Genomic DNA, 14559 nt, shown 5'->3' with positions numbered 1-14559 from the left:
TTACTTGATAAATATTATAATGATTATAATAAACAAAATTACTGTGAATATATATTTATCTTACATATAAAAAGTGTTCATGATTTATTTAAAAAATGTAATTCTTCAGTTAACGTTTTCTTTTTAATTTATATTCGACAGTCATTTTACAGCTCAAAAGTTTACATCTGGGTTCATTATTAAGTTTCGTTTTTGTCATGAAAATAATTCTAAATATGATAAAAATATTACTTAATATTATGTCCATTAAAATAGGCAAAATACTAATATCAAATTAACATGATTTAAAATTTATTTTAAAATTAATATATTGAATATTTTTATTTTTTTTATCCTTTAACCTTCTGAAATATTTCAATTCAATTAAATTTCGTAATAGTGATTTCATATATTTAAAACGTATTAAAATATTTGATTGGTAAGCAAAATGTGTAAAACTATTTGAGGAAATATGGACAAATACATTTTATGTTAATGGAGATTGAACTTTAATTATAAATAAGAATTACTATTATTAATAGGATAATATTTGAAGATTAAATCTTATGATTTAATTAAATTTATTTCAATTAATATTGTACATTTTTTACCTCTTATTATTCGTATATTTTTATTGTTTATTATTATTATTCGTATATTTTTATTGTTTATTATTATTATTATTTTATTTGTAACATAATTAATTTATTACTATTATTATTTTTATTTTATCAGTGTTTATAACACCATTTTTATTTATTTACAGTTATTATTTATCTAGAACAAAATGATAATGGAAAAATATACACAATTATTTTTTACACAAATGCATAACAAGGAGAAAATATATTAAGATTTCACATAAAATATTATCGGAGATATTATAAATTTATGTAATAAGTGAATATTCAAATTTAAATAGATTAGAGATATTATAAACCTATATATATTTTTGAAATTTAAATGGGTTGGAGATAAAAGATTAGAGATATTACAGATAAACAAAATTGTTATATAAATATAAGTTTTAAGAGGGACATTTGTATTTTTCTTTTGCTATCTCCATTCTTCTTTCATATATTGGAACTATTTTCTGTGTGATAAGATAATTCTCTTCACAATGAGTTTGTCTTGTGACAATTTCTCTGAGATATTGTCTAGATTACCTGCAAAAGCCATATACAAATTCATGTCTACATGCACGTTATTTTCAAAGTTTCCAAAAGAAAATTATTTTGCATCGAAGCAAGTTCAACATGCATCGTTAAGGGATGACACTTGTTTTTTCATTCAACCAGAAATGTCCATTGATGCAACTCGATGGTGCAATCTTCCAGTTGAATTTCACCCCTTGCCTGGAGAAGAATCATCATCAGGTGTGTCTAAAAATGTTGTAAGATATTTTTCCAAGAGCATCAAGATTTTATGTTCAAGCAATGGCTTGGTTCTTTGTTCTGTGGCAAGTGAGAATGACGTAAAGATTTTCATCATCAACCCAGTAACAAAATCTTGCTTACGTATTCCAACTCATGAACACCTTCAAAATAACAGTTTTTATGATGATAAGATTGGTTTTGTAAGTGACTCTGATAATAATATTATGATATATCACTTTATTGATAATTTAGATGAGTGGAGTTCAGATTTTGACTGTAAAGTGTATAAGGAGGGAGTGTGGAAAGCAAGAGAAAGATTTTCCACTGGTAGTAGAAATTTAAGATTTGATATGCCTGTGCACCACAAAGGAGTTATTCACGTCATATCAGATTGTTCTCCTTACTTAACAAGAAACAACCCTTATTTTAGACCCTACATCATGTCATACAATTTTGAGGATGGTAACTCAAGACTGTTGAGGGTGCCCAAAGAAGCAAGAAAGGGTTCTCATGATAAAAGCTGTAAAATGGGAATTTTCAAATGGGGAAAAGCGACTGATTCAGATCAATCTATCTGTTTGGTGAGATTGAGAAAGAAAGTATTTACTGTATGGGTTTTGACAAAGTATGAAACAAGTCTGTGGAGAAGGATTTTAAAGATAAGAGTGAGGGCAATGGGACTGCTGGAGAATGATTCTTCTCAAATAACAGTAAAAAGTTTTATAGTATTAAATGGACAACTTTTGGTGTTTGCTACGCAGAACAAGGTTTACGTATATGGGTTGAGGGATAAAAGAATTCATAGATTTTGGAATCATGAATCTCAGTTCAACTTTTTGCGCTTCACTCCTTTCAAGGATACCTTGTGCAAGTGTGAGATTGGAACCAAAAATGTATCTCTACCTATACATGTGTAATAATTTTCATTTTTTTTCTCGTTAATAATTTCACTTTGTTAATTTGTATAACTTTTTTTGTTATAATTTCTTCTAAGGAGTTCAAAATTTTGTATAATTTCTATTATTTTAATTTTGATTCTTATTGGTTCATATTGATATGATGCAATGTGTTTTTTTTCTGTTAGTTTGTGCTTATATGATAACTTTTGAATATATTTTATCTGAATTTTATTTCAAATTCAACCCGTAAAAATTGTTGACAACAATTTTCAAAGTTCACATTCTTCTTTAAATAAAATATTATCTTTTGTTTTGAATACATCTTTTTTTTTCCTTCGAGATTTCAATTTTATTGCTTTAATGTGCTCCATCAATCAAATTCTAAAAATGGATGTTAATACTCTGAAAATACTTTATACTATATAGATTATATTATATGCTGTCAAAAATATAAATAATATATTTATAATATAATTAATACATCTTTTCAATATATATATATATATATATATATATATATATATATATATTCTTACAATAAAAAACTATGAATATTATAATTCTAATACATTGTATATTAAAGGTATTGTATTTAAAAAACAAATTATGTTACAATTCTTTTTTACTTACAAAAAATTTCGTCTTCGAAATTATTTATTGATTAAAATAAATAAGATATTTATTTTTATTCTTGTCATTCTTACATATTATTTTCATTTTAAATGATTTTTCCTAACGAAATTTATTTGTTTCTCAATGTCTTTACCTTTGTTCATAATTTGTATAAACATTACATGAAAAATTATTCTTTAATTATACTTTATCAGGTCTTATTAGATAAATTGATCATAAATATATATATATATATATATATATATATATATATATATATATTATTTATGACACATTAAATACACTCTGAAAAAACTTGATAAGCAACTAAATATATTTTTCTAAGAATTTGAAAAAGATAATAATACTTTAACAACATTTTCTTAATAACATTTTCATACCACCTACGTGTTATTATGTGATTGGTTCATGTTGGTGTTTATGATTATTATAATTGATTATGGAATAATTTTGGATCAATCATGTTGTTAAAAAAATATTGTCAAAGTATTAATATTCATTTGAAAAGGAGTAGCTGCTAAAACATAGTTCAGATAACATTTTCTAAAAAAGTGTTCAGATTTTAAAATAATATTTTTGTGATTTTACTATAATGAGATATTGTATGGAGCACTTATAGATCTGAAAAGGAATGTCTTCAATCTTAGAATTTTAGTTTATAAAACCTGACCTCGGTTTTTATTATGAGTAAATTTTCATACTTACGTTATGGGTTGCTGTAAAGTTTTAAAGTTATATTTGCTTACAACATATTCAAGTAGTTTATAATTGTTTGAAATGTTATTATGAGATACTTTAGTATAATTTATTTTCGAAAATTTCTATTGGTTAAATTTATATTCGTTTCAAATATACTTGAATAGGTTAGAATTATTTTTTTAGGATGTTAATTTTGATAGTTCAATAATCTATGAATAAGAAAAAAAAGGGACAATGGAATCTAATGAGATGGGATACCATATCATCATAATAGAGTTTCAAATTTAGAAATCATATTTCCAATTCACACAATTAAAAAAAAATCTGCTAACGTAATTTGGAGTATTGCACGTTAGAACGAGAGTGGAGAAACACCAAAGATGAAGCACACTAGATTATAGACAATTTTGTAACCAATCCTATTTTATGTTTCAATTACTTTGGGCTCAGCTAATTGCAGATGGGTGTTACTCCCTCCACCACTACATTTTCTCCCTCCACCTCCCCAATCCTATTATATATTTTCTGAATTACAAAACTAACCTTTTATAATTACAAAAATAACCTTTATACTTTTTAATTTTAATTATTTACTCTAACCCTAAAATATATAGTTTTACCCCTTCTCACCCACCTCCCAACCTTCTCACCCAAACACCATCATTCTCATCTTCCATTTTTCCTCCATACAAGTTTTCTTCCTCCTTCAGCGGTGGGCGGTGTGCAACGGTGCGACAGTGCGACGGTGCGGCGGTAGTGCGACGGTGAAGTGTGGTGGTGCTTTCTCCCACAAGGTTAATGATGATATTTTTAATTTTTTTTTTAAATGTAATGCATATATTTTTGCTCTGTGCTGGGCTGTTCCTCTGCTTTTTTTATGTTGTGTGCGTGTGTTGGGAGAAAGGAAGAAGATAACCAGGAAAAACGGAGGTCGGACATCCGTTTGAATCTGAAACGGATGTCGAGATCCGTCGACGGATGTCGACATCCAAACGGATGTCCGACCTCCGTTTTTTGCCTGTATGTTTAACGGTTGGGTCGTTTCAACTAGCGTTGTAACTCTCTCTCTCTTGTTTCGAAAATTGTTTCTGCAGAAAAAACGGGATAAAGTGAAAAACAGAGTTGCTGCTATGACAATTTTTTTAGATTTTGCCGACGGTGAAGGAAGAGAACTGCCCGTACATGTTGATAACAGCCGCACTACTTTAACATATCTCTATTTTCTCTTTTATGACCTGTAACTTTAAGGCATACATGTTTAAATTTTCCAATTTTAATTTATGTTTCCTTGTACATTGATATGAAGTTTAAATTTGCAATTTGAAATAAATTATTCAGATAAATTGCTTCTGATAATTTGAAAAAAAATGGCCCAGTTTGTTTGTCAGAAGTTTACAGCCTTACACTCATTAAACTAAATCAATATTATTTAATGATTTAGTAGCCAAATCCAATTTGGTTCATTTGCCATTCGATTTCAAAAGTTAAATTTCACTTAACTTATTACATGCAGGCGAGTTGAATGGATGTGTCATTTAGTTTTATAAAAAAAAATATAATTTTTATTCTTTTTTAATATGAAAACTGAAACTAAATTTTAAATTATTAAACTAAATATGATAAGAAAATATCATATTAATATACATGTAATAATCATTATATATATATATATATATATATATATATATATATATATAATAGATTATCGATAAAATAAAATTTTAAATGTATAAATTATTGAGATTATTAAACCATAAAATTTAACAAAAGAGGGATAATTGTCATATGAAAGAAGGAAGAATGATAAAGAGAATGAATGTTGATATGAGATTTTAAATAATATTAACCATAAAATTTTAATAAGGATAAAATAGGAATGAAAAAATAAAGAAAAGGTAAAAAAGGAATGGGGTGGTGGAGGAAGCAAGTTGTGGTGGTGTAGGGAGTAACACCCATTGCAGATTGTTGTTCTTCTCAATTAAAGCCCGTGTTTTAGAAACTGATGTTGGGCTTGGTCTCGAGATAACAGGCTTTTCTTTCTTCACCTCCTATTTTTCTTTATGATTAGGATTGGTGCTATTGTGTTGGAACTTGGAACGAGTTTATCGAAACAAAAATATTAAATGAAAAGCTAAATATATATTTTTATATAAAATTATCATTCGGTTTTAAACTTTAATACATTTTGAATTTAAAATTTTAAAAATAAATCAATATAATCATTTTAATCTAATGGTATTAACATTTTATTTTAAGTGTTAAATTGTGTTTCTAGTTAATATTTGATATTAAACATGTTAAATAGTCTAAAAAAAACTCAAAAATCACATTAAAACGAATATGTAAAAAAAATACTAAATTAAATTAAAAAGACTATATTTATTATTTTTAAGATTTAAGGATTAATATTTATTATTTTCTAGTTAATATTTGATATTAAACATGTTAAATAGTCCAAAACAAACTCAAAAATCACATTAAAACGTATATGTAAAAAAAATACTAAATTAAATTAAAAAGACTATATTTATTATTTTTAAGATGTAAGAATTAAACTATATTTAATATCAATTATAAATTAAATTTAAAAATTAAAAATATATTTAATTTTAAAAATGACGATAAATTAGTTAAGATAGTTTTTTTTATCACATGTTTCCTTACATATTTATATAGAATTTATAACTATTGATTAAATGAGTTTATCTAGATAAAAATATATTTATTTAGATCAAAGCAAAACGGATAAAATAACTGCATTGTTTAATAAAGGAAAACAAATGACATAACTAAAGAAGGAATGGATGAGCATAGTTGACTCTGATATGCGAATATTTGTAAGAAAAGCAATCTTCACGCCTTCTTTATCACTAAAAAAATGTGTTTTTTTGCTTTCACTAGATAGTGTCGTGTTACAACAATTTGCATTTGCATGATGTGGTCACACTGTTTATTTATCGTATAGTATTTGATGCTATGGAGTTGAATTATAAAATTTTAAACACGTAACTAAAACATCATCATAATAATCTAAATATCTTCGTATTTTACCTTTTATAATATTTTTAAATTATAATATAATAAAAATATAGTAGAAAGGAAAAAACAAAAACAAACTAACAACATAATAAGAAGAATTGTCCATATAGATTAAAAAAGAAGCAATTGCTTTATTTTTAAATAAAATTAAATTGTAAGTATTTAGAATGTTTAATTTCATATAAATACATTATTATTTACTAAATTCATAATACGTTTAATTATTTTACTTTTATATAATAAATAAAATCATATAAAATAAAAATATTGTTTACACATAGTGTACCAAAATATATAATGACATTCTTCCATTGGATTCAGTTATAATAACTCTTATACAATTAAAATGAAAATTACACTTAAAACATCTCCTTCAATAAAAAGTACTAAAAACACTCGTTTACAATCACACCACACATTGATGCATAACAATTTAATGAAGTGAGAAGAAAAGAAAAAAATATCACTTAAAGTGACATATTTTCCTTAAAATAATTATAGCCAAAAATCAATATTTCTTAAAATAATTAAAAAAAAAAAAACGTATTCAATTTTGATTGATCATCTGGAACAATAAAATTTCTTTAAATTATGAAATATGATTATTCAAGAACTCTTGTTTGAGAAAATAGGTAAAACTTTTGTAGGTAGGGAAAAATAATTGTTAATTCTGTTCTCCGTGTAAAAAAAGTTTAAAAACATATTTTGTAAGTGATTAATCATAATCTATTATTACGTTTTGCACATAATCGATAAATTAGTTTAAATCAATATAATCAAATATTTGTGAAAGTACAAAGTTTCATATTACATAATATAATCTACAATTTTCTAAAATAATTGATTATTTATAAAGTTTGTAAGATCTGTAAAATATTTAAAAATAAAAGTAATTTTTATAAATGAAATTTGATTATTTTATTATTAAAAAATTTTAAATTATAAATATAAAATTAGTTAATCAAGTTGTATTTTTATAAAAAACATTTACTTTTTTCTATTTTATACTTTTTTTTAAAAAAGATTTTAACAAATATTTCGTTTGTTTGAAAATCAAAGTATATTACAATAATAGAATATTATAATCTACTTATTTTATACAGAGTAAGTTTACTTTTTATCATTATTTAAGTTTTTTTTGAGATATGTTAGCATGATGATTATAAAGTTGTTGCATGTGTTATAGAAGGAATCAAGATGAATTATCTAATTGATTAAAATTGTTAAAATATGTGATATAAACTTTATTAGTTTAAATATATACTAACATGTGTTAAATAAAGTCAATGAAGTTTTTTAAATAGTAAATCAACTTCACGTAAAGCAAGCTATATATTTAAATTGATTAATTTACTTTGTTGTGATTGGACGAACTGGTGACGTGTAGTGTATTTGTGATGAGATAGATTGAGCAATATTCTTGGTGTTGATTTGTTGAATATTTATTATGAGTTGAATGAAAATGAGTGATTATAGACCAATTTGAGAACATGTGATGGAAGTGCAGCTCCGAGAAGTGATCGAAGGTGCAATGCAACCCCTTCGAAGCTTCCTCTAACGAGTAATACGTAGCAAAATGATGAAAATGATGACGAGAATTTGAGAAAAACCTAAAAAACAATAAACACTTAAAAAACGAAGAGGATTAGACTCGAAGAACCCTAAAACCCTAGGTTGACGGATGAACCCTAAAATGAATCGATTAATCGGTTCAAAATGAAGATTGATCGATGGAAATCGAAAATCAATCGGTGGAAATGTGTTTTAAACGATAGAAATCAAAATTAATCGGTGAAAAACGAAGAGCACAAGGTGGAATGGGTTTTAATCGATAGAAAAGTGGTTTGAATGGAGGAAAATGACGAAAATATGAAGTGGAGAGGGAAACAAGGGTTCAGAGCAGTACCTTCGCGAGAGAGAAAGACCTGGCTCGCGTGAAAGAAATAAAATGAAGATGTGGTTCTGTGAAGTAAAGACGCGAGTGAGAGGTTTGAATGGAGGAAAATGACAAAAATATGAAGTGGAGAGGGAAACAAGGGTTCAGAGCAGTACCTTCGCGAGAGAGAAAGACCTGGCTCGCGTGAAAGAAATAAAATGAAGATGTGGTTCTGTGAAGTAAAGATGCGAGTGAGAGATCTGAGGTTGAAGGAATAAGCTCGCGAATGAAGATGATATGGTTTATGGAATGTGGAAAATGAATGTGGTTGAATGAGCAGCGACGTGTAAAAGGATGTGGTGAGGCGCTGATGATGCGTGCACAAGGCAGAAGCGGAGTGGTGGAAAAGCTACGTCGTGGAGGAGAGAGAAATAAGGTGAAGCACCATGAAAATCAAAGAAAATGAAAAATGGATGAGTGTGTTTGGAAGGTGGCTAAAGGATGTCTTTGGACTATCTAACTTGACTTTCAAGAGAGAATAGTTTCTGACTCACAAAATTCAATTCTCATTATTCTCAAAAGTAAAAATTAAAAGAGATGAGCTGGATATTTATAGTAACTCATGCTCTTTGTAAGCTAAGATACATATATAATGAAATGTAAAAATACAAAAAGAAGACTATGTCAGACATGATTCCATCAACATATATCAATTTGATTTAAATCGACTTTTGATGACTTATATTAGACAAAAATACATAATTAGCTCGATTGATCAAACTTGATTTTTCAAGTTTCAAATTGTCAAAAGTAAAAACTGATATTTTAAAGAGTTTCAAAAGTGAAAACTCATTGGAAAACTCGAATTTATTGGGCAAACCTAGTGAAATTGGCTCCCATGAATTCGGTTGTCGGGTAAGAGAATTTGTTATTAAGCGAAAATATTTTGAAAAATTAAGAGAGATTAGGATGATTGAGATTGTTAATTGTTTGTTTGGTAAAAATGTGAAATTTTGGTCCAATAAATTACTGTTTTTCAATTTTTTGTTGAGTGAAAATGTTTTTATAAAAATCCACATAACTCATAGGGCTTGATCGTGAAGTGACCCAAAAATTCACTGAGCAAGTAGGCCTCCAGGAAGTATTCTTTGTACGAGAAAGATTAGTTATTGAGTTTAATGTTTTGAAAAACTCTTAGTTAGTCTCAAATTAGTCAGTTCAATAAGGGAAAGATATTTTAAACCAAAATAAAATTTTAAAGTGAAAAAATATGATAAATTGAATAAAACTATTATATATATAATCTATTATAAAACCTATTCGAATTCTTTGAAACAAAATTTTCATTTTGCATAGTAATTAAGTTTAGTGTGGAAAATAAAGTGACACATGATCTAGTTAAGAATTAATGATCTAGATAAGGAATTAAATCCTCATCCTCTATTTTTGTGATGACAGTACATTTGTTAATATATCTTTCTCATGTTAAATCTTTTTATTAAGTTTTATGATGTGAGGTTAAGTCATAATTTTTTCTTGACAAAACAATTAAAATTATTAATTTACTAAACTATTAAATGGTTACGTCTTTAATTTTTATATTATTAAAAGAAAAAAATACTTTTTTAATTACATTAATTATATCAATTACAAAATTTTTATTCAAATTTACTTATTTTCATTGATCCAAACAAATTCATTAAAGATGGAATGTAAAAACAAATAAGAGTAACTGATTGCTACTGAATGAAATGGATCACCTGTTAGAACAGTGACCATACTATACAAATACAAATACAAATAATTTTATGTGTATTCTTCTACTACAGAATTAGTAATATTATTATAAAGAAGGTTTAATGTCTCCGTAGGTCCCTATTTTGGTCATGAATTTCAAATAGGTCCTCGTCATTTTCGGCGTATCAATTGAGTCCTTGTTTTTGTAAAATTGAATCAATTACAGGCCTGCCGTTAACTTGGACAAACGCCCGTTACGGTATTGGTTAGGTGGCATGGTTGAGTGCAGTAACTAATCCGACGTGGCATTTAAAACGGTTTTTGTATTAAATAATTGGTATGCACGTGTGTTTATTCAGTTTTGGGTAAGGGCATACTAGGAAATTTGAAAAAATTCAAGGCCAACAGGTTTTAATTGACGAATGCACATGAGATTGGGGGAAGAAATTGAGGGTTTTTAATATTAGGGTTCGCGTGAGAGGCCAAAAATGGGATCCTAAGTTGGATCCAAAAATCAGGTGTATCTTTGTTCGATTGGAAGTGGGAGGGTGCGCGTTCTTTGTTGGATTCGAAGTGGGAGGGTGCGCGTTCTTTGTTCGATTCGAAGTTGGAGGGTGCGCGTTCTTTGTTCGATTCGAAGTGGGAGGGTGCGCGTTCTTTGTTCGATTCGAAGTACGAGGTCGAAGTTGTAGTTTTGCGACGCAGCTGGGTGTAGTACTAGTTGTTCGAAGAGAATGTCGAAGGAGCACTCTTGGTATTCATCGAGTTGCAGTGCCAGGCGGAAGGAAAATGGTACGCCTTCACCGATCTGCTACTGTGGTCAAAGTTGTGTGGTGAGAACTGCCAAAACTACGAAGAATCGGGGCAAGCAATTTTGGGGATGCTCCAAGTATAAGGTATGTTAGATTCAACTCAACCTAATCAAGTTCTGGTACTGTTTGTGAGAAGAAGGTGGTACTCCCTAATGAAGTTGAATGCTGTCTTTACAGAATGGTGGTGAAGAAAGTGGTTGCAACTTCTTCGAATGGTGCAATGATATTGGTGGTGACGAAAGGGGAAGTTTGTTCAACAGTGAAGGAAAGAAAGAAACACTAGTGAAGAGTGAAGACATGGATAGTACTAGGAAAATGATACTGAATTTACAAAAATCAGTTTTCATTGTTGAAAAGTTGATGAAGGTGGTGATGTTGTTGGTGTCTGTTTTATGTGTAATACAGATAGTTTTAGTTTCAATGTTGATGACGAAAGGATGATTCCTTGTAACTTTGTTGTAGGTTTTGTCTGTTGTAATGAAATGAATGAAATGAATGAAATGGAAGAGTTGTTATAAATTCAGTCCATATACTGTGTACAAAATTACTGCTAAATTAAACAATTGTTATAATGGTAAATCATATTTATAGAATAAGCAGTTTGATTGATGAAATGCTAAATTACAGCATTGTTATCCTGATCAGACCACAATTTGATTGTTACATTGCTGAGATAGTATTGACGAGCGTCCAATGCGGGTCCTATCTTAACGAGCGTCCACTGCGGGTCCTATCTTGACGAGCGTCCAATGCGGGTCCTCGCTGGACGAGCGTCAACTGCGCGTCTTCGCTGGACGAGCGTTCGGTTTAGTCGTCCTCCCTCGTGTACCGCTCGTCCACCTACGTCCGTGCTCAAGACCGTTCGGTGTGGTCGTCCTCCCTTGTCTAGCGCTCGTCCAACTACGTCCGTGCTGAAGAGCTTTCGGTGTGGTCGTCCTCCCGTGTGTAGCGCTCGTCCAACTACATCCGTGTTGAAGACCGTTCGGTCTGGTCGTCCACCCTCGTGCATCGCTCTTCCAACAACCTCCGTGCTGCAGAGCGTTCGGTCTGGTCGTCCCCTATCGTTGTATATAAGACGTCCGTCCAAGAAGGAAATTGTAATATAACCAAAACATTTTAATACATCCAAAACAGTTCCTGGTCATTGACAAAATAGTTCCTGGTCATTGTAATACATCCAAAACAGTTCCTGGTCATTGACAAAGTAGTTCCTGCTCATTGTAATACATCCAAAACAGTGTAATACATCCGAAACCATACATAGTTGGCATCATTGTAATACATCCAAAACCATACACACATCTATAGTTCAGCAAAATTACAAAGCAGTAAAACAATCAACCTTGTTCCTTAGACTATTACATAACCAAAGTTCCTTAAACTTGGCATCGTTGTCATTTATACAGACATCTATAGTTCAGCTTGCTCATCATTCATACACACTTCAGATAATTGCGATGATGGCATGATTGGTTCTTGGGTTGCTTTCGGGCAACGACTCCTGTTGTGCCCAACCTCCCTACATATCCCGCATCTCTTCCGCAAACCACCCTTGCTCACTCGTGAATCATCCTTTCTGATCTCCCACTGCTCCAGTCTTCTTTTCCTTTTAGGTCTTCCAGGCATAACCTTTTTCCTAGGAGGCATGACATCCGGATGTGGTGTTAGGTCCCACATGTTGTTGCCGTTGATGGGATATACGATTGATGCATAGGTTTCTTCATATGTGGACTTTAGAAAGCAAGCCGGAATGAACTGCTGGCCATCAATATTAAGAAACTTCATTGCGGCAAGGGAGTGACAACATGGAATTCCTGTGATGCTCCATCTCCTGCACGAGCATGAGAACTCGTCTATGTTTACAACAAATTTTTCTCCACTTTGGGAGACGTGTCTTACTTCAAACAGTTTGTGTGCTGACCAGCTATAAAGAAATAAAAAATTTAAACAACACATTTAAGTGTATGACATAAAGTTTACCAAGGAATGAATAAACATTTATGAAGTTATGAAGAAAGTTACCTAGGTATCCAATTCTTGGTTGCTTGGGATTCCTTTGTAAATCTGGCCTGGATCTTTGGACAAATTGGTCCTGAAAATGATTGTATCTTATCCCTGTTTTTTGCCCATCTTTGCATTATGTATACCCTAATTTCTTCCAGCATTGTTATGATTGGTTTAGTCCTGGTGTGAACCAAGACACTGTTGAAAGCCTCACTGATATTGTTGACCAATGTGTCACATTTTGGTGTTGGACTGAATCTGGACCTTGACCAATATCTACAACAGATGATATATACACATGTTAAAACTGCAACTAATATGGACAAACATAAAATAATATACAAAGGGCAAAAATAATTAATACAAATTGTCAACCTTGGAGGGATGGCAATCAAATGCTTGAATGCGTCTTCATTTATATCTTTAATGTTTCTCATCTCCCTTTCCCAGTTTTGTGGATGAGTGGCAGTAGCTGCCCTCCACATCAGCTGTTTCAGATTTTTACCAGGAAACTTTTTCCTAAAGTTTGAATATAAGTGTCTGACACAAAATCTCTGGTCAACACCTGGGAGTAACTGTTGTATGGCTGGTAGTAGACCCTGTGGTGTTAACGTAAATGATTTATCACCATATCAAATTAATGAACCAATATACGAAAGAAGCAATTTAAATATGATTATTACCTTTTGTTGGTCCGAGACAAAAGTAATTGAAGAACACACTTCTCCACCACCAAGATCATCAATTAAAAGTTCCAAAAACCACATCCATGAATCTTTGTTTTCGACTTCTACCACCGCATATGCAATGGGCAACATTTGATCATTTCCATCCCTCCCAACAGCCGTCAACAGCTCACCACCATACTTCCCTTTCAAAAAGGCTCCATCCAATCCAATTATTGGCCTACAGCAGACAAAACTGTCTTTGCATGCCTTCAGACAACAGTAAAATCTCTTGAAAATTAACACACCCTCATTATTCTCAACATGGACCTTAACTGTAGATCCTGGATTTCTTTCCAACAACTCATGCGCATAATCATATATCCTCTTATATTGTTCATTAAAGGACCCATCAATTTCATTAGAAGCAATAGCTTTGGCTCTATAAGCCATAGACCTTGATATACCTATGTTCCACTTCCTTTGAACTTTTTCACGAATATCAACACCCTTCATCTTAGGATTTTCCTGAACTGTTTTCACCAACTTTTGCTCAACCACTTGGCGTCAACTAACTTCAGGTTGAACTCCCTGCTGCATGTATGAATGTCTTTTTTAGTTCTCAGCTGCCATGATTTTACAGCCTCCATATAACCAAAGTATATGGTCCATGGGCATTCTCCTTTTGCACCAAAGCACTTCATCCTCAATCTTCTCTTGTCATTTTTTACAAACTTTATATTCCTCCCATTTTCCAAGGCATACCCTTTTACAGCATCTAAAATATCTTGCTTTTGTGCAAAAAAAGTCCCAACTTCCCATGTAAAGTCTACCATACTT

The 14559-nt window shown here is 30.2% G+C and overlaps 2 protein-coding genes across 2 annotated transcripts; one reads left to right on the top strand and one right to left on the bottom strand.

Annotated features, from left to right (window-relative positions):
- Window positions 1-1279: 1279 nt before the first annotated feature.
- LOC148205686 (uncharacterized) lies at window positions 1280-10953 on the top strand. The gene is made up of 2 exons (XM_088105015.1): window positions 1280-2248; window positions 10780-10953. Exons 1-2 carry the CDS (start codon window positions 1280-1282, stop codon window positions 10951-10953), a joined length of 1143 nt encoding a protein of 380 aa, XP_087961141.1.
- A 1507-nt stretch (window positions 10954-12460) lies between these two features.
- LOC148205685 (uncharacterized) lies at window positions 12461-13539 on the bottom strand. Its single transcript, XM_088105011.1, has 3 exons — window positions 13430-13539; window positions 13073-13330; window positions 12461-12974 (listed from the first exon to the last, which is right to left on the bottom strand). The coding sequence occupies exons 1-3, from the start codon at window positions 13537-13539 to the stop codon at window positions 12461-12463; spliced, it is 882 nt and encodes a 293-aa protein (XP_087961137.1).
- Between the last annotated feature and the right edge of the window lie 1020 nt (window positions 13540-14559).

Source organism: Vigna umbellata, chromosome 1 (assembly GCF_029865625.1).
Source record: "Vigna umbellata cultivar VRB3 chromosome 1, Vumbellata_1.0, whole genome shotgun sequence".
Lineage (NCBI taxonomy): Eukaryota > Viridiplantae > Streptophyta > Magnoliopsida > Fabales > Fabaceae > Vigna > Vigna umbellata.
The sequence above is the reverse complement of the archived record's forward strand: the minus strand, read 5'-3'. Positions and strand labels throughout refer to the sequence as shown.

Bases quoted from the DNA above. Each gene is read 5' to 3' on its own strand.
- LOC148205686 (XM_088105015.1), top strand. From the start codon at position 1,280: ATGTCCATTGATGCAACTCGATGGTGCAATCTTCCAGTTGAATTTCAC. The intron at 2,249-10,779 runs GTATCTCTACCT...TTCGATTGGAAG, and splicing joins GTGAGATTGGAACCAAAAAT to TGGGAGGGTGCGCGTTCTTT.
- LOC148205685 (XM_088105011.1), bottom strand. From the start codon at position 13,539: ATGTGGAGGGCAGCTACTGCCACTCATCCACAAAACTGGGAAAGGGAG. The intron at 13,331-13,429 runs GTTGACAATTTG...CATCTGTTGTAG, and splicing joins TTGATTGCCATCCCTCCAAG to ATATTGGTCAAGGTCCAGAT. The intron at 12,975-13,072 runs GTAACTTTCTTC...ATTTCTTTATAG, and splicing joins ACCAAGAATTGGATACCTAG to CTGGTCAGCACACAAACTGT.